The following is a 25,887-nucleotide window of genomic DNA, read 5'->3' on the forward strand; positions in this document are numbered from 1 at the left end:
TACTGACGAAATGCAAGGAAGCTTCAGAACTGTCCGGAGCAACTGATCTAGTTGCTTCCACGCCCAATGCTTGAATGTGTCAGTACTGGACTACTGATGCATAGACTCTAGCTCTGTCAAACTGCTTTCTTACATATTCTCTTAAGGTTTTCAGTTTTGATGTTATATTTCTCTTTAAGTGACTTGGGCCTTGCCGTTTGCATGTCATACAGTCCAAAATGATATTGCATTTGGATTACGAACGATGCAATTATAACGGTTTATTAGTTCCTTAGGAGGACTGTAACTTCGGGTTTAATGATCCTCATAAATTTTTTCCAGTGTTCCGTCATTGATACTCCGTATCAGACTTGCTCTTCATTTATTTTCTTTTTTTTTGGGGGGGGGGGAGGGTTATTTGGATGTTCACTTTGACTACAACACTCATGCTCATAATTTAAAGATAATTGCAGAATGTGGTGCCAGATAACGTGGCACTACACAAAACTGGCGCTAATAGCATTGCCACATAGGGAACACGGTATTGGTGACAAGTTGAGAAAACCGTCCCGAAACACATGTGCTACAAAACGCCACTGTTTACTGAGCATGCACACTGACATCAGTATGGGATATGATCATCTTGCACACGTACAAGGCCGCACTACGGGTTGGCATACTCTGGATCAGGCGGTCGAGCAGCTGCTCAGGAATTGCCTCCCATTCTTGCACCAGTGCCTGTCGAAGCTCCTGAAGGGGTTTGAAGACGTGCAGCGATACGTCGACCGAGAGCATCCGAGACGTGCTCGATGGGGTTTAGGTCTGGAGAACAGGCAGGCCACTCCATTCGCCTGATATCTTCTGTTTCAAGGACACTCCTCCACGATGGCAGCTCGGTGGGGCCGTGCGTTATCATCCATCAGGAGGAAGGTGCCACCCATCCCACACCATCAACCCACGACCTCCACACAGATCCCTTTCAAGGACATTAAGAGGTTGGTATCTGATTCCTGGTTCACGCCAGATGAAAACCAGGCGAGAATCACTGTTCAGACTATACCTGGACTCGTCCGTAACATAACCTGGGACCACTGTTCCAATGACCATGTACTTTATTCTTGACACCAGGCTTTACGGGCTCTCCTGTGATCAGGGGTCAGTGGAATGCATCTTGCAGGTCTCCGGGCGAATAAACGGGGTCTGTTCAGTCGTCTGTAGACTGTGTGTCTGGAGACAGCTGTTCCAGTGGCTGCGGCAAAGTCCCGAGCAAGGCTACCTGCAGTACTCTGTGGCCGTCTGCGGGCACAGATGGTGAGATATCGGTCTTCTCGTGGTGTTGTACACTGTGGACGTCCCGTACTGTAGCGCCTGGACACGTTTCCTCTCTGCTGGAATTGTTGCCGTAATCTTGACATCACACTTTGTGGCACATGCAGGGCGCGTGATATGACCTGCTGTGTTTGGCCAGCCTCCAGTCGCCCTAGTATTCTACCCCTCATAACGTCATCAATATATGTTCTTTGAGCCATTTTCAACACACAGTCACCATTAGTACGTTTGAAAACGTCTGCACACTTACTCGCTGCACCGTACTCTTACATGCACCAACACACCTCTGCGTATGTGGACTGCTGCCAGCGCCAATGTGCGGCGACCGCAGGTCAAACGCACCGCATGGTCATACCCCGAGGTGATTTAAACCCGCAAGCCGCCCGCCAGAGCGTTGTTTCACCATGTATCAGCATTATCCTTAATTTATGAGCATGAGTGTAGTTCCTTCTGTTGCTGGATGTGACATTTCAGACCAATATGCTGTTTCTTCTCTATACAGAACTCAGAGTCACTACTAATTTTCTCCAGTGTGTCGGTTTGTAATTCTGTTAACTTCGTGCAGCACTTTTGTATTATGATAGCGTGTGACATATATACAAATGGCCCATTCTCCTTTCCAATTACATCTTATTTTTCCTGTTCGTAAATTCGACGTTCTTTATCGTGAACAAGCTTAACAACGTTCACAGTAATACTGGCTCTCGCCCACTCGTGTCTGCTCGTGATGTGGGCACTTCTCTACCAAACACAGCAACAGTCTTACTCACACTGTGTGTATAACACAGCGAGAATTGTACGCTGGCCTTCAGTTGGCGCTCGGGCTGAACATGTATGTTTACTGACCGAGGACAGTGATAGCTATTGAAGCAAGTACAGCGTGGATGTTTTAATCACGTTGCTGTAGATGGACGAGATGTTCGACTGGGTTGTAGAAAAATATTCGTATTAAGCAGCTGCAGACAGTATTAGTTGTATTACACCAAAAATGACCTTCATTCAATATATTCAAATTGCGGAAAATCTTAATGTGCGCTACATCAAAAGGTACCCTTTTCACCGGAAATTTCAGTGTCATTTGCAGACTAGGAGATCGGACAGAAATTGTCAGATACCGTTTGTTAACAGTCATAGGACATGGCAACACATACTTTCTGTTACTCTTTACTCGTAGCAGTTAAGTGTTGTGGAAATCAATGTCACAATTTAAACCCCTGAAGCGCATGGACTTTATGTTGTTGGACGTGATTTTTGTAAGAGTAGAAAAAATCCCATGAGTGCGAGTAGGACCGTGGGTTCCGTATAAACTTAATTATATATACGAATAATTCATCCATGCCGGGAATCAGTAATTTTGACGATTTTTGCCTCTTATCGACATCTTAATGACAAAATATAAAAATATGTCACACAAATGGCCGTATCTTTTGATTACATTGGTGAAGAAGCTTAATTTTTTTTACAGCGCTAAGGGGCCGTAGACCTGAGTCTGTGGCACAAATTTCAACTTGTTACGTCCTCCAGTAGCTGGGAATAAGGGTTCTTAACAAACGGACAGACAGTCTGATAACAAATGACAAAGAAAAACATTTTTTTTTCGTGTGATGTGATTACAAATTAACAACTTTCGGCTTTTTTTCCTTTACTTGTACTGTGAAACCTTGCTCTATGCCAAATTTCACGATTATAGGTCAACGGGAAGTACCCATAGGTTTCGATGAGTGAGTTTGCAAGTCTCAAAATATGTTACATACATGGCCGCATCTTTCGATTTCATAGATTTAGAAGCTTAAATTTTCTACGGCGCCAACGAACCATAGTTCAGTAGGTCGCATATATATTAAAGTCAGATGGTTATCCGTTTTTGAGAAAAAAAGGGTCTTAACAGGCGGGCGGACAGACAGTGGGATAACAAATGACAAAAAAATTATTTTTCGTGTGATATAATTACAAATTGACAATGTTCGGATTTTCTTTTGCTTTACTTGTACTGTGGAACCTTGCGTCCTGCCAAATTTCACGATTCTAGGTTAACGGGAAGTACCAAATATGTTTTCATGGGTGAGTTTACGAGTATCAAAATATGTGACATACAGTAAATAGCCGTATCTCTTGATTGCATTGACGTAGCTTAACTTTTTTTGCTTCGCCTTAGGGTGTGACATAAATTGCAGCTCAAAACGTTTACCCGTTCCTGAGGAAAAGGGTTCCTAACCGTCGAACGGACGGTCAGACAGAAGAGAAACAAACTGATCCCATAAGAGCTCCGTCCTTACCGATTGAGGGACGGAATGCTGAAAAACGGACTTAAAATGAACATTTTGGTTAATGTTATTACAAATGTAGGTATAACCCGAAAAAATTATGCTATGACATTTATTTTAATTTACTTTTGTTCAAAAAATGATGAAATGCTGGAAGTGCCATATTTCCATTGTTTGATGAGTCCACAACATGGCAGCGCCGCGTGGGATTAGCCGAGCGGTCTAGGGCGCTGCAGTCATGGACTGTACGGCTCGTCCTGGCGGAGGTTCGAGTCCTCCCTCGAGCATGGGTGTGTGTGTTTGTCCTTAGGATAATTTAAGTTAAGTAGTGTGCAAGCTTAGGGACTGATGACCTTAGCAGTTAAGTCACTTAAGATTTCACACACAATTGAACTGAACAACATGGCAGTCTGGTACAGATCATTCCACGTCTGTGTTTTATGCCTGTTTCTATTTCTGAAAAATGTAAATGCTGTCTCGACTATCAAGTAGACACTGTGGACGCAAAGAGAGCACAGAAACGATGAATGAATCTGGTCACGTGCTAACAGCTAATCATCGGATGCAGATGCAGCAATTGTCTACAGAATACTTAAAATCTTCACGATTAATCGCGGTTTTGCTTCAGAACTAAGTGAGGGAATTAAATTCTCTTTTGAACTCGGCCGTTTAATGTCTCCATTCCCTGTCAAATTCGACGATGTTCTCTAGCATCATGTGAAAGGTCTATCTGATAAATTAAGAACATTAACAAAGGAAGGAGCTTTGAAATAGCTCTCCAGTTTGCAGAGGTGTTAAAAATGCAGGAATTCATTTGGTAGCAGAAAGCAACTCGTAAAGAATTCTATTACGCTTTCATCAAAGAGCAGCAAAATCTCTTTTTTCGAGCTCCAGACTACCCAGTCTTTCAAGAGCAGTTGATTTAGTACGCTACAAGCCTATGAATGCCTCACAATCCTAATAAACAACATAATATCATGTAAATTAAATCGCAGAGTTGCGAGTCTCAGTGACCTTTCAGTAAGATGCTAACTAACAAAGACGCTGAGCGCGCGCAGTTTTAATCACTGTCCGCTCTTTATTGTTTCACGGATACTTTTAGGGAATAATTTACCTGTAGAAACCCATACTCACTGTGATACTGATCTCACTTAATTGTACTAACGCGATTTAGTCAGCTATCTCGTGCAATATGATAAACTGAAATTTTATAGGCACGACCGAATCTGACGTTACCACATATAATTGTCTACAGGGTGAAAAGTATTTAAACCGACAAACTCTGTGAGGTTGTAGGGGACATCGAAACAAATATTTTTCCCTAATGTCATTTTTTCCTATGAGGATTATTTCAACTGGTGGAGACCGTATTCAGTTGTTAGAAGCCATATTATGATCTTCAGTTGTTAGAGGGCGTATTACGCTCTCCAGTTGTAGGCAACTGCTGTGCACCAGTGTAGTAGTGCATTGTCTCTGTTTACTATTGGAGCGATACACCTGGAGTGAGTACACTGATATGGTTGGTGCGTACTACGTAGCGCACCACAACGGACGAGCTGCACAGCGGGTTTATCAACAACAATATCCTAATCGCCGTATCCCGCATCATACGACCTTTTCTGCTGTGTACTAACTTCTGCGTGAGACTGGGTCATTTAGCAGATTACCTGGACAGGGACGCAGTCGCACGGTAAGAAAGCTGCAATTTGAGGAAGCTGTCTTGTAGCATGTGGAGAGGGATCCTTCAATCAGCATTCGTGCAATTGCACTTAACATTGGGACCAATCTGACGCATGTACGAACAGTCTTTCGAGAGCAATTGTTACGTCTATTTCACTTACAGCGTGTCCACAACCTGGAACCAGTTGATTATCCACCCAGACCACAGTTTTCACAATGGTACGTGAAACAGTGTGAAATGCATCCTACATTTCCATCCTCTGTGTTGTTTACCGATGAAGCAACGTTTGGGCGTGATGGAGTCTTCAATACGCACAATTCGCATGTTTGGAGTGAAGATAACCCACATGCCACAGTTACTACCGGTCATAAAGTGCGGTTCTTCGTTGATGTGTGGGTCGGTGTTGTTGGGGACTGTTTAATTGGGCCGTATCTGCTACCTAGGCCATTAAATGGCAGGCACTGTTACAATTTTCTCGCCAGAGCATTGCCAAAATTGCTGGAAGACGCCCCGCTCCCTACAAGACAACACGTGATGGGGCGCCAGCACATTTCAGTCGTCGTGTGCGTCGATTCCTGGACCGACGGTTCCAAGAAACGTGGTTTGGCAGAGGTGGTCCCCAGATATGTCCCCTTTGGATTTTTTTGTTTGGGGAGAGATGAGCAACCTTGTTTACGCAACTCCTGTTGCATCAGAAGAGGATCTGGTTGCCCGGATAGTAGCAGCAGCAGGAGCAATTCAGGATACTCCTGGGGTTTTTACCCGTGTCAGACAGAACATGATCCGACAGTGTAACCTTTGTTTACGTGTCAATGAAGGCATTTTTGAAAATCTACTGTAATTGAAATTGGGTTGTGTTAATGTGTTGTCTCTTGGTCATAAAAAATGGAAAAGTGTTTGTTGGTTTAATTAATTTTCTGCCAGAGATATCGTTCTCTACCGCTTTAAATACTCCTCATAGGAAAAAATGACACTAGGGAAAAACATTTGTTTTGATGACCCCTACAACGTCCCAGAGTTTGTCGGTTTAAATACTTTTCACCCTGTATACTCAAAAACTACGGAAACGCTGGTAAAGATATTTTTACTATTGTAGTTGAAGATAAAATATTTAATACCCATGCCTTTTCTTGTGTGCTGAAGATATCGTTACGTTTAAGAGGCACGGAAATTGTTTGCCTGCATATACGGAGTCAGTTAACGCAAATATAAGGAAAGATATAATAAGAGTTTAGTATCAATTCCTCTTTCTTTTTTTTACTAATATGATAACGGATATAAATTTTCTCCTAGTGAAATTTCTAATGGAGACTTTTCTCAGAAACGTAACCAAAGTTACAAAAATTGTTTCTGTGAAACGAAATAAACCAGTTATTCAACTAGCTTCAGCCAGGAGCATTAAGTTGTTTTTACCCTTCAAGGTGGTGGGGATTGCTTTAAAACATCATTCTTTGTTTTTCCCCAGCAGTGGATGAGTGGTTCATTATTGGAGTTCCTGAACAGAGTGTAGTCACGACCCAGGCAAGTAGGTGGAAGTCTTCCGACTATTCTTGAAATGAATGTTTTACCTTGTGCTGTTTGCAAATCCTACTGTTGGATATCCTATTCTACAAAGTGATTTTAGAGTGTATGGAGTTCTCTTTTGTTCTCAGTTTCATGTTTTTGGAATTGTCCACCATGTGGAACATTATAGGACTAATGTAACCTTAAATACGAACATTTTAGGTTAGGATTTACAGTGACCGTTTTAAACATCGAATGAAGTAACCAGTTTACTGTTTCGTCAGAGAGGAAAAGCAATTTTTTGTTGTACATTGCTTGTTGAGTTACTTGTCAATAATCAGGAATTTCACTAAACGTTTTCAATTTAATGTCCTTCCACAGTCATTCATGAACTTCACGATTTTTAGCTGTTCTTACGCGATCTCACATATTTTTCTTGAAACAATATCTGATCTGAGAAAAGTTATGCGCTTTCTGCTGCTACAGCTGAATTATTAGTAAAAAAAAAAAAACTGCCATCAGCAGAACATTTTGAATTCTTTGCATGCTTTTATAGCCAGTAAGGTAACTCAGCGCTGGAGGGACTTGGTGGTGCTCGAGACTAGGTCTGACTTGAATATATGTTCCTTTTGTGGATTGGCGTTAGGCTTACCGAGTGAGACTGCATAGCCTCATAGCACGGAATCTGCCTACAAGGGAGGTCGCACTCACACTGATGTATCATGGCAGGTGTAATAGTGATCTGGGTTTCGTTAAAATATTCGTTCAATCTCCCCCTTTTTTCCGATGAACAGTGAAAGCACTTCCTACTTCCGAATATTTCAATTAAGTAACGGTCAGATAGCGTTAATAATTATTCTTGTGTCAACATTCTGTATAAAAAATGGATCTGAGCACTATGGGACTTAAATTCTGAGGTCATCAGTCCCCTAGAACTTAGAACTACTTAAACCTAACTAACCTAAGGACATCACATACATCCATGCCCGAGGCAGGATTCGAACCTGCGACCGTAGCGGTCGCGCGGCTCCAGACTGTAGCGCCTAGAACCGCTCGGCGACTTCGGCCGGCCTGTACAAAAAGAGAACATTTTCAGGTCATTTTACTGCACTCATATACCTTACGTTTTCAGTTTAAGTCAAGAAAAAGGAGTAGGAGGCTTTCACAGTCAATACATCTACATCTACTACATCTACATCCATACTACGCAAGCCACCTGACGGTGTGTGGCGGAGGGTACCCTGAGTACCTCTATCGGTTCTCCCTTCTATTCCAGTCTCGTATTGTACGTGGAAAGAAGGATTGTCGGTATGCTTCTGTGTGGGCTCTAATCTCTCTGATTTTTCCTCATGGTCTCTTCGCGAGATATACGTAGGAGGGAGCAATATACTGCTTGGCTCTTCGGTGAAGGTATGTTCTCGAAATTTCAACAAAAGCCCGTACCGAGCTACTGAGCGTCTCTCCTGCCGAGTCTTCCACTGGAGTTTATCTATCATCTCCGTAACGCTTTCGCTATTACTAAATGATCCTGTAACGAAGCGCGCTGCTCTCCGTTGGATCTTCTCTATCTCTTCTATCAACCCTATCTGGTACGGATCCCACACTGCTGAGCAGTATTCAAGCAGTGGGCGAAAAAGCGTACTGTAACCTACTTCCTTTGTTTTCGGATTGCATTTCCTTAGGATTCTTCCAAAGAATCTCAGTCTGGCATCTGCTTTACCGACGATCAACTTTATATGATCATTCCATTTTAAATCACTCCTAATGCCTACTCCCAGATAATTTATGGAATTAACTGCTTCCAGTTGCTGACTTGCTATTTTGTGGCTAAATCATAAGGGACCTATCTTTCTATGTATTCGCATCACATTACACTTGTCTACATGGAGATTCAATTGCCATTCCGTGCACCATGCGTCAATTCGCTGCAGATCCTCCTGTATTTCAGTACAATTTTCCATTGTTGCAACCTCTCGATACACCACAGCATCATCTGCAAAGAGCCTCATTGAACTTCCGATGTCATCCACAAAGTCATTTATGTATATTGTGAATAGCAACGGTCCTATGACACTCCCCTGTGGCACACCAGAAATCACTCTTACTTCGGAAGACTTCTCTCCATTGAGAATGACATGCTGCCTTCTGTTATCTAGGAACTCCTCAATCCAATCACACAATTGATCTGATAATCCGTATGCTCTTACTTTGTTCATTAAACGACTGTGGGGAACTGTGTCAAACGCCTTGCGGAAGTCAAGAAACACGGCATCTACCTGTGAACTCGTGTCTAAGGCCCTCTGAGTCTCGTGGACGAATAGCGCGAGCTGGGTTTCACAAGACCGTCTTTTTCGAAACCCATGCTGATTCCTACAGACTAGATTTCTAGTCTCCAGAAAAGACATTATACTCGAACATAATACGTGTTCCAAAATTCTACAACTGATCGACGTTAGATATAGAGGTCTATAGTTCTGCACATCTGTTCGACGTCCCTTCTTGAAAACGGGGATGACCTGTGCCCTTTTCCAATCCTTTGGAACGCTTCGCTCTTCTAGAGACCTACGGTTCACCGCTGCAAGAAGTGGGTCAAGTTCCTTCGCGTACTCTGTGTAAAATCGAACTGGTATCCCATCAGGACCAGCAGCCTTTCCTCTTTTGAGCGATTTTAATTGTTTCTCTATCCCTCTGTCGTCTATTTCGATATCTACCATTTTGTCAACTGTGCGACAATCTAGAGAAGGAAGCACAGTGCAGTCTTCCTCTGTGAAACAGCTTTGGAAGAAGACGTTTAGTATTTCGGCCTTTAGTCTGTCATCCTCTGTTTCAGTACCATTTTGGTCACAGAGTGTCTGGACATTTTGTTTTGATCCACCTAGCGGTTTGACATAGGACCAAAATTTCTTAGGATTTTCTGCCAAGTCAGTACGTAGAACTTTACTTTCGAATTCATTGAAAGCCTCTCGCATAGCCCTCCTCACACAACATTTCGCTTCGCGTAATTTTTGTTTGTCTGCAAGGCTTTGGCTATGTTTATGTTTGCTGTGAAGTTCCCTTTGCTTCCGCAGCAGTTTTCTAACTCGGTTGTTGTACCACGGTGGCTCTTTCCCATCTCTTACGATCTTGCTTGGCACATACTCATCTAACGCATATTGTACGATGGTTTTGAACTTTGTCCACTGATCCTCAACACTATCTGTACTTGAGACAAAACTTTTGTGTTGAGCCGTCAGGTACTCTGTAATCTGCTTTTTGTCACTTTTGCTAAACAGAAAAATCTTCCTACCTTTTTTAATATTTCTATTTACGGCTGAAATCATCGATGCAGTAACCGCTTTATGATCGCTGATTCCCTGTTCTGCATTAACTGATTCAAATAGTTCGGGTCTGTTTGTCACCAGAAGGTCTAATATGTTATCGCCACGAGTCGGTTCTCTGTTTAACTGCTCAAGGTAGTTTTCAGATAAAGCACTTAAAAATATTTCACTGGATTCTTTGTCCCTGCCACCCGTTATGAACGTTTGAGTCTCCCAGTCTATATCCGGCAAATTAAAATCTCCACCCAGAACTATAACATGGTGGGGAAATCTACTCGAAATATTTTCCAAATTATTCTTCAGGTGCTGAGCCACAACAGCTGCTGAGCCCGGGGGCCTATAGAGACATCCAATTACCATGTCTGAGCCTGCTTTAACCGTGACCTTCACCCAAATCATTTCACAATTCGAATCTCCGTCAATTTCCTTCGATACTATTGCACTTCTTATCGCTATAAACACGCCTCCCCCTTCACTGTCCAGCCTATCTCTGCGGTATACATTCCAATCAGAGTTTAGGATTTCATTACTGTTTACGTCTGGTTTCAGCCAACTTTCTGTTCCTAGTACTATATGGGCGTTGTGACCGTTTATTAATGAGAGCAGTTCTGGGACCTTTCTATAGACGCTCCTGCTGTTTACTATTAGCACATTAATATTGTTATTCCCTGTTGCATTTTGCCTACTCCTGCCTTGCCGCGTCTCAGGAGGCGTCTTGTCGGGCCTAGGGAGGGAATTCTCTAACCTAAAAAAACCCCACGTGCACTCCACACGTACTCCGCTACCCTCGTAGCCGCTTCCGGCGTGTAGTGCACGCCTGACCTATTCAGGGGGACCCTATATTTCTCCTCCCGATAGCGGAGGTCGAGAAATTTGCACTCCAGCTCTCCGCAGAATCGTCTGAGCCTCTGATTTAAGCCTTCCACTCGGCTCCAAACCAGAGGACCGCGATCGGTTCTGGGAACGATACTACAAATAGTTAGCTCTGATTCCACCTCGCGAGCGAGGCTCTCCGCCTTCACCAACTCCGCCAACCGCCTGTACGAACTGAGAATGACCTCTGAACCCAGACGGCAGGAGTCATTGGTGCCGACATGAGCAGCAATTTGCAGTCGGGTGCACCCAGTGCTCTCTATCGCCGCCGGTAGGGCCTCCTCCACATCTCGGATGAGCCCCCCGGCAAACAGACAGAGTGAACACTGGCCTTCTTCCCCGACGTTTCCGCTATTGTCTGGTGTGTTCTGATGCCCGAATAAATCGCTGCTGTCCATGTTGAAAATCTCCCAATTGCAGGAAGACTGACATCCTCACTGTTCTGGACAGATGCGAAGCGACAGGTTTTCCCTGGCAGGCCTTGGTGTCGTCAACCAATTATGAACACAGGGGGTGAACTATCAAAAGGGGGTGGTGACAATTTCAGTGCCCTTATCGAGTCTGGGGTATTTCAGGCGCTATATTTCGATGCTTGTACCCTAACCTGGGAAGTTTTGGCATCGGCTAGGATCTGCCAGGTGACAGTATTGGAGTGATTTCTGGCGTATGGGGACGTTCGCTCGACAGTGGACACCTCTGGCCAAATGGTGACCGCAGCCTTTTATGGTCCACGTACCATACATACTCTTTGTTGTGAATTCACTGTCCATATTCTGTGATTGCCTTACCGTACGTAGGGGAGCGTGCATGCAAGCATAAACCAGCCACAGTCTGTAGCCAGCCGAATGATAAGTCAAACGAATTTGGAGGTTATCATCTGTAACCATGCTCCTGACATCCATTAAAGAATCGCTTAACCACATATGACACATAACTTTCATCCTATGAACCCTGTTTCCTGAAACCATTTAAAAATGCTTGTTTTGAATCCCCTAGTTTCTGGCCGAGAAGTAATCCACACGCAAGTACACTTGAATATAAGGTGGCACGTCCTGTATGGAACGCATTTAGGGTAGTTTAACGGATCGGCATGTTCCCAACACTCCACCAAATGTGAAAGGTGGTTGACTAAATCAGTGTGGAACTTGGGTGAACATCCCTTGTATTCCATTGTACCAAAGGCTTCAGCAAAACAAGCATGTGAACATCCTTGAAAAGGTCTCAGCCACAACAGTGGCTTAATTATCCCACAATCTACTACTTATGAATACGTTCCTGGGCTTAAAGCGAGGGAATATAACACGTGGCAAGAAAGACGGTTGCAGAGACGCTGCCAGTGATAACGCAGCCCGATCGTTCTGTCCAATAAAATCGTAGTTTACGGGTTTGACACTCAGCGGGCGATATCTAATGTCAAGCTCAAGGATGCGTTTGCACCAGGGAAACTTCTCCAATCACTTCCACAGTAGAGACATTATTAAAAACTGCCCAGCTTGTTCGTTGTTCGTGGGATTCAATAGCATAGTGCAGTGTATGAACGTAATGGCGAACAACAAGTACACTATGAGATCAAAAATACCCGGACAGCGCCAAAAACATATGTTTTTCATATTAGATGCATTGTGCTGCCACCTACTGACAGGGACTCAATATCAACGACCTCAGCAGTCATTAGACATCGTGAGACAGCAGAATGGGGCGCTCCGCGGAACTCACGGACTTCGAGAACGTGGTAAGGTAATCGGGTGTCACTTGTGTGGGGACATGTATAGCACAAAAGCGTACAGGCCGACCGCGCCTGATGACTGACAGAGAGCGCCGACAGTTGAAGAGGGTCGTAATGTATAATAGGCAGACATCTATCCAGACCATTACACAGGAATTCCAAACTGCATCAGGATCCACTGCAGGTACTATGACAGACAGGCGGAAGGTGGGAAAACTTTGATTTCATAGTCATGCGGCTGCTCATAAGCCACACATCACGCTGGTAAATGCCAAACGACGCCTCGCTTGGTATAAGGAGCGTAAACGTTGGACGATTGAACAGTGGAAAAACGTTGTGTGGAGTGACGAATCACGGTACACAATGTGGTGATCCGATGGCAGGATGCAGGTATGGCGAAAGCCCGGTGAACGTCATCTGCCAGCGTGTGTAGTGCTAACAGTGAAATTCGGAGGCGGTGGTGATATGGTGTGGTCGTGTTTTTCATGGAGGGGGCTTGCACCCCTTGTTGTTTAGCATGGCACTATCACAGCACAGGCCTACATTGATGTTTTAAGCACCTTCTTGCTTCCCACTGTTGAAGAGTAATTCAGGGATGGCGATTGCATCTTTCACCACGATCGAGCACCTATTCATAATGCACAGCCTGTGGCGGAGTGGTTACACGACAATAACATCCCTGTAATGGACTGGCTTGCACAGAGTCCTGACCTGAATCCTATAGAACACCTTTGGGATGTTTTGGAATACCGACTTCCTGCCAGGCCTTACCGACCGACATCGATACCTCTCCTCAGCGCAGCACTCCGTGAAGAATGGGCTGCCATTCCCCAAGACACGTCCCAGCACCTGACTGAACGTATGCCTGCGAGAGTAGAAGCTGTCATCAAGGCTAAGGGTGGACCAACACCATAGTGAATTCCAGCATTATCGATGGAGGGCGCCACGAACTTGTAAGTCATTTTCAGCCAGGTATCCGGATACTTCTGATGACATAGTGTAACTCTTTGCTATAGAAAACACTTAATTTTTAACATTCCGTACCTCAATCGGTAGAAACAGAACCCTTATAAGATCACCTTCTTGTCCCTCTGTCTGGTGTCTATTCGTCCAACTATTAAAAACTCCTTTTCTCAGATCGGATAGACGTTTCAAGTTGAAATTTGTGTCACAGACAACGGTCTAAGGTCCCTTGCTAGTATAAAAAATTGAAGCTTCTAAGCCTATGAAATCAAAAGACACAGCCATTTACGTCACACATTTTGAGACTCCCAAACTCACTCATGGAAACGTCTGAGGTACTTCCCTTTGACCTAGAACCATGAAATTCGACAGGAAACGAGGTTTCAAAGTACAAGTAGAGGAAAAGACACGAACTCGTTAACGTGTTACTATATCACATGAAAAAATATTTTTTGTTATTTGTTATCTGTCAGTCTGACTGTCTGATAACATCCCTTTGCCTCAGAAGCCGGTAGACGTATGATGTTGAAATGTATGTCACGTACTAAGGCCTATGGTCCCTTAGCGGTGTAAAAATTTAAGCTTCAAAGTCAATGAAATTAAAAGATACGGCCATTTGTGCCACATATTTTGAGACTTGCATACTCACGCATCAAAACCTTGAAGTTATTTCCTGTTGACCTAGCTCAATGAAATTTGGCAAGAACCAAGGTTTCACGGTGCAAGTAAAGGAAGAAAAACAAAAAATTTGTAATCATATCACACGAAAAAGAATGTTTTTCTCATTTTCTAAAGTGTTGGAATTCCCGGACCGACATCTTGCCAGTATCCATATCGATAACAGGAAAAAATCGTCTAGATTCTCGATTCATCGGGAGGGATGAACTATCTGTAAACATAATTAAATTTGTACGAACTATAGGTGCCTGAGTTCTACTTGCAATTTTCCGTATTTTTTGTAGACTCCCACAGCTGTCTTCGCACCAGACACCGCAAAAATTTATGAAATAATCAGGGAGCTTTTGACAAACTGTTACCTACACGTAGCTATGGTTCTCACCTACTTTGCAGTTTGTATGTGTTAAAGTATGTTTGCTAGAATCATCAGATGTATTACTAATGTGAATAATGTGAACGTCAAAGACCAAGAGAATTAAACTTTTAAAAAATCGGACTGAGAATTATATCAAAGCATTTCAGTGTACTGGAATCCAGATCCTTGCCCCAAATTTTCCCGCAGATTTGGATTTCCTTACGTCAAAGAAGACAGATGTTGCATTGCATTCTAATGTACAGCAAAGATTGCAGTTAAAAGCAGTACACTTGAGGTCGAACGAGCAGTTCAATTTTTGTGATTTGACGAATACGCCAAAAAGTCATTCATATCACGAGATAAGTATAACTGTTTTTTGTAATGAATTTCCTACTAGCATCAATAAAAATGCAGTAACACATCACAATTCATGATGGAGCAAAAATAAATAAATAAAACAATAGAATCTAGTTGATGCCCAAATTCTGCAATGACTTATATGCCTCATTTGATGGATAAATATAATAATCTGCGGAAGAAGCCAACGAGGAATATTTTACATAAAACCAGCTCCTGTTTCGGAGAGATTTATAGGAAATAGAGACGAAAAAATATGACTACTAACGAAGAATTGAAAGATTCTTATTCTTACGGAGTAACTCTTAACGAGAACTATTCGTTGGTCACCATGAAAAATGTGGTCGCATGAAGCATGTGCAAGAATTTGGGAAGCAGACGACACTTATGAAGGTGACTTTTTTTGTCAAATGTTTTAGCGGAATCCCTGTAAATTATTACCTATAAATTACGCTACGGATTTTTGCCGAAGTTTCATAGCCAAACGAAGAGTGAGAAATGTGCAAAATGGGTATGGAGTTGACAAGTGTGAGCTTTAGGCTTGCAAACAAGGTTTAATTGCGGGAAAGTTAACAGTGGAGTAAAACTTAAGTAGCGATTCGATGTAAAAAAAAAATTCTGAATTTTCACACACGCTATGAGTGGTAAACGGATAAATGAGATATCAAGTTGACCAGTGTGAGCGTAATTTTGAAAAAAGTATTTAATTGCTTGTAAGTAATTATGGTAATTAATAAAAAATTAACTAGAGATCTCTTCAAAGTCTAGCTTCTTACTGCAAAAAAAAAATTACTCTGGTGTGATTTTTAAGTATCAGAATGACTCCCTTCGAATCAAGTATTAAATTCAGGACAGTAAGAAAATTTGGAAATTTGTGGTAAGGTCCTATGGGACCAAACTGCTGAGGTCATTAGTCCCTAAGCTTACTCACTACTTAATCTAACTTACTCTAAGGACAGCATACACACCCATGCCCGAGGGAGGACTCGAACCTCCGACGGGGGCAGCCGCGCGGACCGTGACAAGGCGCCCTAGACCGCGCGGCTACCCCGAGCGGCCAGGACATTTAGAGAACAGAAGAGGCTAGAAAGGCAAGTAACATATCAAAAACATCATGCTTATTGAACAAAACCAGAAAATAAGAAAAAGTTAAATAAAGCCCTTCAAATGTTTTGCGAAACGATTTGTCTAAAAGTAAGAAATAAACTGACTAGAGAAACATTTGACGCGCCTTTGAATGATGCTCCAAAACATGAACGTCAAGAGAGATTAAGAATTTAAAGTTCAATGTTTAACATAGAATCCTAGAATTTTAAAGGGTATTGGAGGGTGTTTGTCTGGTGGATTATGTAGATCGCACAGTCTGCTGTCGTGTGGCCTTGACATATTTCTATCCTCTGTGCCCAAAGGCTTAAAGGAGCTCCAGCCATTTCCCAATCTCAAAAATTTTCCATAGAAATATCAGGAAAGAGAAAGCTTGTTCTCAGACGGCACCTCATTTGCAGTAAATAATTTCCGGCATCATTCTAAGGAGCGTCAAATGTTTCTCTAATTAATTGAATTTTATCCATAATGGATGCAGATGAACTACGTGACTGTTCCTTTCAGGGTGTTGAATGAAAAACCGCTACCAGTCACAATTGAAGGTATTTATTTACAGCACGACCGGTTTCAGGCTTTTGCCCATCTTCAGGTGCTTACATTCAGAAACATGTGACGTTCAATGATGGAGTTCACTGTTTAAATAAAAAGAGAATATGATAACTAATAAAACCGAGCGAACCAAATGCAAATGAGAAGTCGTTTATCCGAAAACTATTCCTGTACTTACATACAGATGGATTATCCATATTGTTGTCACGCTAATCTTGCAGTTTTTGGTCTTGTGTTCGTTCTTCTTCACATAAAACTTTTCAATTTCACTTATTGTTTTGATATTTGCACCACTATAAGCATGAACTCTTTGATTTACAGACGCTACTTTCATTTTTACACTTTTATAAGCGTGAACTCGCGACATTGAACGTCTTTACATTTAGATACAGCTGTTTTGGTCAAAGAGCTTAGATCTAAGAAGTGTAAAGACGTTACACTTACAGAACCAGAAAACGTATTACAAATTACGAAATATAGGTACAAATATGTTACACATACAGAAACAGAAAGGTATTACAAATTATGAATTATAGGCACAAATATGTTACATAGAAATAAACAGCTATTACAAATTATGAAATTGAGAACTGTTGTATGATTGTGGGACTACACTGACATTTATAATATACAAAATGGTTGTAGGTAAATGATGTTGGGTTCAAAAAGTTTTTAGAGTGAATATAAGCTGATCTGTTTTCAATGTGAATTACTGTAGAGCTGTTACAAATTCAGTGGTCATGAGAAAGGAATTAGTTTCTGTTTTGAAATATTTCATGAAAGATGTTTAGGAATGATTTGTTTGCAAGGTCGACTTGTTCATTTAGAATGAGGTGTGGTGAGTTTGAGCTGTACATGTAAATTTCAAGTTCTTCAAGGAGGTTCATTTTCTTTCCTTTGCTGACAGTGTGTAATATTTGTAAGTTGTCTGTAATGGCTGTGGCTGAGTGGCCATGTTCTTTTAGATGTGCTGCAAAGGTTGATTTGTCAAAGTTGTTTAGGCGGAATGCATCCATATGCTCTCGGTATCTTACTGTGAAACTTCTTCCTGTCTGCCCTATGTAGTATTGTGGACAGTTGTCACATAAGAGTTTGTAAACACCTGACTTGTGATGACACTGGCTGTTGGTTTTGCTACTGTGAATGATATGCTGCTGTAGCTTATTGTTGATGCTGAAGGATATTTGGATGCCACTGTTACGAAAAAGGTTGGCGATTTGGTATGAAATTTTTCCAAAAAAGGGGATGCAGGCAAATGTTTGTGTTTCAGCTTGTGAATCTGGTTTAGGAGGTGTGCAATGTTTCTTTTTGATCTTATTGTTAAGTTTATCAATTATATCTGGGCTGTATCCATTTCTGTCTGCAATTCCTTTTATAATGTTAATTTCTTTTTGTTCATCAAGAGGACTGAGTTGGATTTTGTGTACACGATTAAGTGTAGATCTGAAAAATGCCATTTTATGTTGTACTGGGTGACAGGAAGAGTTATTTATAACAACATCAGTGGTGGTGGGTTTTCTGTAAATTTGGAAAACATGTTTCTTATTTATATTTGAAATATTAAGATCAAGAAAATTAATTCCTTTGTCTACTTGGTGTTCTACGGTGAAGTTAATGTTGTTGTGCATGCTACTGAGGCCATCTGCAAGTTTTTCAATTTCCTCACTCGTACCATTGTACAGGATGATGGTATCATCTACATACCTTTTGTAGTAAATTATTTTATCTTTAAATAAACAGTTTGAGTTGAAGAACTGATTTTCTATGTGATTAATGTAAATGTCTGCTAGGATTCCTGCCAAACTGCTACCCATTGCAAGACCATCTTCTTGCTTATAAATTTTATTATTAAAGGTGAAATAGTTATGTGAAAGAATTAGTTCTAGTAGTTCAATTAGTTCATATATCTCAGCTTTGGATAGCTTTTGGTGCTTCAGTAGGTTGTTTTTAATTATCATAATTGTGTCTTGTATAGGTATGTTGGTGTAAAGGTTTACTATGTCCATTGAAGCAAATATGGCACCTTCTGGTATTGGTATGTTTTTGATGTGCTCTACAAGTTCATAACTATTTTTGATTGAGAAGTTATTTTCAAAAGTATAGAAATTACTGAGAATGTCTTTAAGCTTCTTGCTGATGAAGTATGCTGGACTGTTTCTGGAATTGACGATTGGGCGTATAGGACAATTTGCCTTGTGGACTTTTGGTTGTGACCGTAGTTTTGGTGCTGAGGGATTCATGACAAGGCATTTTAGGACATCAGAGTCTGACAACAGGAAGTCAGAGGATTTCATTAATTTCCTTAGCTTGGTTTGAAATTTGGAAGTGGGGTCTTTCTGTATTTCATTTATGTTGTTCTTATGGAAAAATTCTAGAGTTTTGTTGATATATTCATATTCATACATAACAACAGCTGAATTACCTTTGTCAGACTTCACTACAAGGGCTTTGTTTACAGACAGTTTTCTATTAATATTTCTTAACACTTTGGATTCACAGTTGTTTGTCTTTTGGTTTTGCAGGTTTTTGTTTATGATATTCTTAACTTTGAGACCAATGCTAATCTGTATCTAAATGTAAAGACGTTCAATGTCGCGAGTTCACGCTTATAAAAGTGTAAAAATGAAAGTAGCGTCTGTAAATCAAAGAGTTCATGCTTATAGTGGTGCAAATATCAAAACAATAAGTGAAATTGAAAAGTTTTATGTGAAGAAGAACGAACACAAGACCAAAAACTGCAAGATTAGCGTGACAACAATATGGATAATCCATCTGTATGTAAGTACAGGAATAGTTTTCGGATAAACGACTTCTCATTTGCATTTGGTTCGCTCGGTTTTATTAGTTATCATATTCTCTTTTTATTTAAACAGTGAACTCCATCATTGAACGTCACATGTTTCTGAATGTAAGCACCTGAAGATGGGCAAAAGCCTGAAACCGGTCGTGCTGTAAATAAATACCTTCAATTGTGACTGGTAGCGGTTTTTCATTCAACACCCTGTTTCTCTAATTGGTTTCATTTCTTTCTGTTAGGGAATAATTTCACAAAGCGCTTGACTGTCCTTTTCCTTTAAAAAAAAAGAGAGAAAGAAAATTACCTATGTTGAAGACGAGCATCTGCAACATGCTGAAGACAATATCCTTAACGACCAACTCCTACTAAGAAACAGAAATTTTTTTGAAAGTTTCGCTCCTTTAATTTGTTCTTAACACTTGTAAATCTGATGATCTGGAGATTTTCACATGCGTGCGCTGATTGGCGAGCGCAGTTGGTGAAGCCGTTCATCTTCTTTCTTTTTATCCTCATTTTCCTTTTACGATAAAGGTGATTTTAGCCTGTTGAACACCTCACGTTTTATCCCTATATCTTTATTACCACGACGTCTTTAGATTACGTCCCCTCAGCCCCCCCCTCCCCCCCAGGCTAACTACTGGCTTTAGGTATAGTTTTTAAGAGTTCCTCCTGTTGTCATAGGTAGCTTCATAGCTTCATATCTGTTTCTTTCCTAGCATAAGCAACCGTGTGTGGTAATTTTTGGGTTTCATCTCCTCTTTAGTTCGTCACTTATTCTATCCATTCTATCCATCCGGCTATTTAGCCCCGACACATGTATAAACTTTCTCGTATTTGTATGCACATGCGCATTCAAGTAACTTCCCTTGTCTTGCGCGTGTGCATACATAGCGGGTCAGGCTTGTAAGTGAGCGACCGTTTGTAGCTGCAGTTTATGGCGGGCCATGGTCCATCGAACATACGCCGGTGTGAGGTGGAGTGTAAACTATTAAGTAGTGGTTTTGACTTTGTACGTATGTACTGTTTGTGTTTCCTTTTCTTTTTCGTTTGTAAATGTATAGCTATGGTGTTCTTTTAATCATTGACATAGGTCTTCTTAGGCACTTGTGGGTTTTATTGTTCTGAAGAAGGTGTAGTTATCTACGCCGAAACCTGGGTTAACACTAGATGTTTTTTTCGCAGTAGAGGCGGGTTTTCAGTTTTTTAATATATTAACCAACGATTTCTGACGCGCTGCGATGTTGAAGGTTCTTAAAAAGCGTAAATGTTTATTTTCCTGTTGTTGTCCCTTTGTGCACTGTTTAAAGTATTAAATTATATCTGGATTCAAGACCCTTACGGCGCGTAATTTTAACATGTCCCACACACAGGGCCGGTAAGAGAGCGTTTTTACATACATGCGAATTCTCATTTGGCATATCGCTCCCCCCTCCTACTTTCCCCGTACATTTTCAACCGTATCAGTTTTAGCTACTAATTGTGGTACACACCGTATACAAATCTTGCACTCCGGCGCCCATCTCAGCTTTGAGCCCCAAGCGGCGGGTTGTGTCGCTCGGGCCTCAAACCATGCTCCGCCCACACAGTAATATTACACTGTTCAGTAATAGGACTCATCTGATATGAATCGACTATATTAAAATAGTGAGTCATTGAGGATGACTTATCTTACTCTGTGCAGAGTGTATGCAACCTGGCTTGTGTGTGATAAAAGTTAAAACTGTGTGCCGTCGCAGGATGTGCTCTACCAAGCACGCATCACGTAACTGGAAGGCGGGTAAGATAATACTTCTTGTACATCTTCCTGATTGTTCTAATAGTCTGCACGCACAACGACATGCTTCGTTAAAATGAATGTGTCGGCAAACCTGTTAAAACTCAGGTAAACTAATCTGCGACTATCTCCGAACTCACATGACTTCTTGTGACCTTATTGTGCCATAGGCCTACATCTACTACGAAGATAAATCAACAGCAATGAAAATAAGGTTCTCTTGACAGCTTCTCATACCTTGGATCCATATTGTATTATTGCGCTGCAGCCGCAACAATGGTCAGCTTGTATGTTTTACCTGAAAGTGAGAAAAAATGCTTTAGTGTGAGGTATAGATATACTTCATCCTCATTGTGGTGGCTGACAGCATTACATCCCCCACCCCTGCTCCCACTCTGGAGGTATGCATTATCTCTACATATCACAGAGGCGCCATCTTGTGAGACAGGAAGGTGACTTAGACTTTGATATAATGCACACCCATGTTAGCGATCTTCTTGTACATCGATCAGTCTGAGTGTGGTTTTCGGACAGCTTCTCGTACCTAATTAGGTTAAGGAAAATAAATACAAATAAATGTGTCGAGTTTAGTCGAAAGCATTCAAATGAATATCTGTGGACTTGGATGAGCCAAGATCTTTGTATGTCTTTGCTTAGTCTCAGGATCTGCACACTTGACTGTCTGTCTATTTGTAATGGGTACCGGCTGTTGCCTCTTTTTATGTATCGCTTCATATACTTTGTAAAATACGCCATGCAGTACTCAGTCCAGTGCAAAGTGCGAGTTTGTTTCAACCTGAAGTGGTCTAATAAAGAGCACAGTATTACATTTATCAGCTTTCTCAATAGAAATAATTTACTGACAGTATTCACATTCATATTAATCTGTCTCTATGTACAAAAATGATGAAGCGGACCAATAAACAATTAGTCACCAACCATGTGTACCTACAAGCATTAGAACTCTCAACAGCTATGGGCCCAACCCGGGGCCCTGTTGTTTAATAGAACAGTTGCTTTACTCAAGAATGGCAACGAATTATTTGGTTAATGTGCCAAAGTTGAAACGACTTGAAAATTACGGAGATTGGGCTGCAATAGAGAACGTGCTTATTCTCGAAGAACTGGCAAAATGTATCCAAAGATGCCAATTTCAAGGCGAAAATAAAACTTACTATTAATTAGTCCCTGCATGTGTTTGCCAAAGAAGCACTGACAACAGCGGACTTATAACAGAAACCGGAATCATTGTTTGATTACTCACACACTGTACTGCGCTGAGTGCTACATGACGTAGTGTACAAAGAATATAACGTGACAGAGAAGAATAAACTTATTGAGAACATTAATATCAGTTCGTCTAGAAAAATGTGGTTCAGTGACAAGCTATGTAAATCAAGTAATAGGAAATTGCCAGAATTACTTGGAACTGGATTTGTGGTTAAGTGTTGAATGGATTGGTTCATAATTGTTAGCAAGATTACTGGCAAACTACTCTCCGACGATTATGGCCATCGGACATTCAGGAATTCCTATGACGACAGATGTAAGTAATTAAAAGAAAGCTTCTCAATATGGAAGAAGAGGTAACCACTGCCGGCCGCGGTGGTCTCGCGGTTCTAGGCGCGCAGTCCGGAACCGTGCGACTGTTACAGTCGCAGGTTCGAATCCTGCCTCGGGCATGGATGTGTGTAATGTCCTTAGGTTAGTTAGGTTTAAGTAGTTCTAAGTTCTAGGGGACTGAAGACCACAGCTGTTTAGTCCCATAGTGCTCAGAGCCATTTGAACCATTTGAGGTAACCACTGGCAGTGCTTTAGTGAAAATTTGACGAAGTAATCAAAAGTATTTTCACCGAAATGGGACGTCTGTGTCGTCATTTAGAAATAACATTGCACCCCTGTTGTCAAATAACGTGGGACACCAACATCGAGGTAGGGAGGATGTTCAAATGTGTGTGAAATCTTATGGGACTTAACTGCTAATGTCACCAGTCCCTAAGCTTACACACTACTTAAGCTAAATTATCCTAAGGACAAACACACACACCCATGCCCGAAGGAGGACTCGAACCTCCGCCGGGACCAGCCGCACAGTCTATGACTGCAACGCTTTCAGACCTCTCGGCTAATCCCGCGCGGCTAGGAGGGATGTTTTTTGCTACAAGTGCAGAAACCGTTTTAATACCAAATGCCCTAACAGTGATGTTAATGATACTGGAGAAAACAGAACCTCAAATACCTGTAGTCCAGTGTTTTGAGTGGTTCTTTTAAATGTAAATATCTACTTTTAATCTGAGGTTATAAAATGTTGTTTGGGTTTAGTACACCAGGGAGTATACGCTCCGGAACATTCGGGAAAAACCCGAGAATTTTTTCGTACGAGAGAAAACCGGGAATTTTTTAGAATTCCGTGAATTTTTCATTGTTTGAGACTTGAGTTAAATTTTTGTAATTTTGACTCGTAAGAACTCATATACTGCGAAATGTGTCAATGATTTTAGGATGAAGACTATGGAATACTTAATAACAATAAACCGCTGCCGACGAGCGTGACGTCACAACTGTTTACATATAGTTCGTTTGAGAAGTAGTCCTCGGGCTCAAGTTGAGTTGCGTATGGGCAGTACCTTCTCTCGCTTCCGACTAATTGACATGTGGCTGTTAGCTATATCAGCAGTAGCAACGAGCAGCCAGATGCTACCCGGAAAAAATTTTCTGGCGCGCCCAAGCTGCCAGATTGCCGCATAGGAATAGCAGCATGGGTTGTAGTGGGGAGGTGGTTAGTCTCCACGCTAGCATTGTTTACGAATAGTGGTTTTGCTATTTTCTCTTCGTTCACACATTTCACATCCAATGGAAACAAAACGGGTATCTGTGGTTGGGAGCTATCAAGTGAATTAAAATACATTCACATAATTACGGAAGGCTAACATGTCATTAGTTTCAGTTTTCTGATTTTAATTTCCATGTTTTTGACCTTTTCACCTTGGAAGAAATGTACTTTCATGTGGGAAACTGTTTTTTTAACCGGGAAACGCGGGAAATATCCGGGATTTTTTTTTCTTGTCCGCGTATACAACATGTACACTCAACATGAAGGTTATTAGCACCTGTAAATATTTTTCATGGGCGAATGAACTTCACAACTATTAATAATTTTCTATAAATGCATTAAAACAACACCGATGGTCATAGCACGGAGTAATTACCGATATAAAATCTAATAATTAGATAAGAACATAAAAATCTATGACTACTTGACCACTAACAAATAAAGCGGGAAAGAACCTACCAGTGGATGTGTTCGTCCTTGATAAAACACATACACACACACACACACACACACACACACACACACACACACACACACACACACACGACCACGCGCGAGCGTGCACGTCATAATAAAATTAAAATCGTCTAATGAGTGAAACAAAATGAGGATAAAACATTTGTTAATAATGGGCAGAGAAACTACGTTCCAACTTATCAATCGTAATAAATTTAATGCGCTCAGATTCGAAATACTGGATAGATTCGTACACTGAAAGCTAAGAAATATGAGGAGCAGTATAAAGAAAAAGGAGAGAAATAAACCTTGGAAGGTGTATACTATTGATTTCTCTCTAAGAACTGGATTAAGACTTAGCTGCGACTCGTATATTTAACTACAATCAAATGCTGAAAGGGATTATTTAACAGTGGTTGTGTACCTGCACCAAAACTCGAGAGAATCCGATGACCGAGGGCTTTTTCGTACTAATGCAAGTTACATATGAAGTATAAAAATTAACGTCGATCCTAAGGTAGAAATTTGGAAGACATAATATTCTGCTAGTCATGTCGGACGTGAAGTATGTATTACGTCTAGAGTAATTTTTAGGTTCTATGCCATCTGTCGTCACATTGCTATGAAAGCTGGTCGACAGTAATTACATACCTGGATATCCTGAAGAGCCTTCCCAACATCGAATCACACGTTTAGGCCGAGAACTGTGTGTTTGCAGATGGTAACTTACAGTTCACATCACTTTCATCTGCCTCTATAGCGACTACCGGTACCTTCACCTTTGATCTGTTTCACACCGAACTCGGAGCACAACAGGAATTTCAGATTACTGTCGTATCACTGCTAGACAGGAGTGAAAATATAACAATCTGAGTTCAGTATCTGTGAAGGGATCATCAGCCACAGAAATTATCATTGGAAATACGATTATCTCTGAGATAAAGACAAAGAATGAATTCGAGTGTCAAACATTATCTTTCCTCTGAGCTTATCTTGGCAGACATGAAATAAAAATTTAGCAATAGGTGCCGATTGTTGAGGAGATAAAGACGTATGATGAAAAGTTGATGTGACATGGTAGGAAATGAGATCATAGACACTCCTGCGACGAGCCATATAGAACCCATATTGCCACTGAATTAAAATTTAATTTGAGCTTTGTAATACAGAATTATGGCCACGTTGTTTATCTGTGATAACGCAAGGGAAGGAAACTAATTACATACATTTAACTTGCAACAGAGACCAGTAGAAATCTGCTGACGACAGATGTGGGAAGGTTCTATTTCGGTACCGAGTGAAGGCTTCTATTTAAAAGTAATGACGAGAAAGAAGTGTGGCAATAGCTT

General features: G+C 41.3%; 1 protein-coding gene across 1 annotated transcript in view; it reads right to left on the reverse strand.

Annotated features, from left to right (window-relative positions):
• Positions 1-25,452, reverse strand: part of LOC126272466 (sialin-like) — a 220,739-nt gene extending 195,287 nt beyond the window's left edge. Inside the window, exon 1 of the mRNA XM_049975344.1 lies at positions 25,190-25,452. Within this exon, the coding sequence (XP_049831301.1) occupies positions 25,190-25,218 (29 nt within the window). The 5' untranslated portion in view covers positions 25,219-25,452. The remainder of the gene's footprint in view (positions 1-25,189) is intronic.
• Positions 25,453-25,887: the final 435 nt, after the last annotated feature.

The sequence above is a fragment of the Schistocerca gregaria genome, chromosome 5 (assembly GCF_023897955.1).
Source record: "Schistocerca gregaria isolate iqSchGreg1 chromosome 5, iqSchGreg1.2, whole genome shotgun sequence".
In the NCBI taxonomy this organism is placed as follows: Eukaryota; Metazoa; Arthropoda; class Insecta; order Orthoptera; family Acrididae; genus Schistocerca; species Schistocerca gregaria.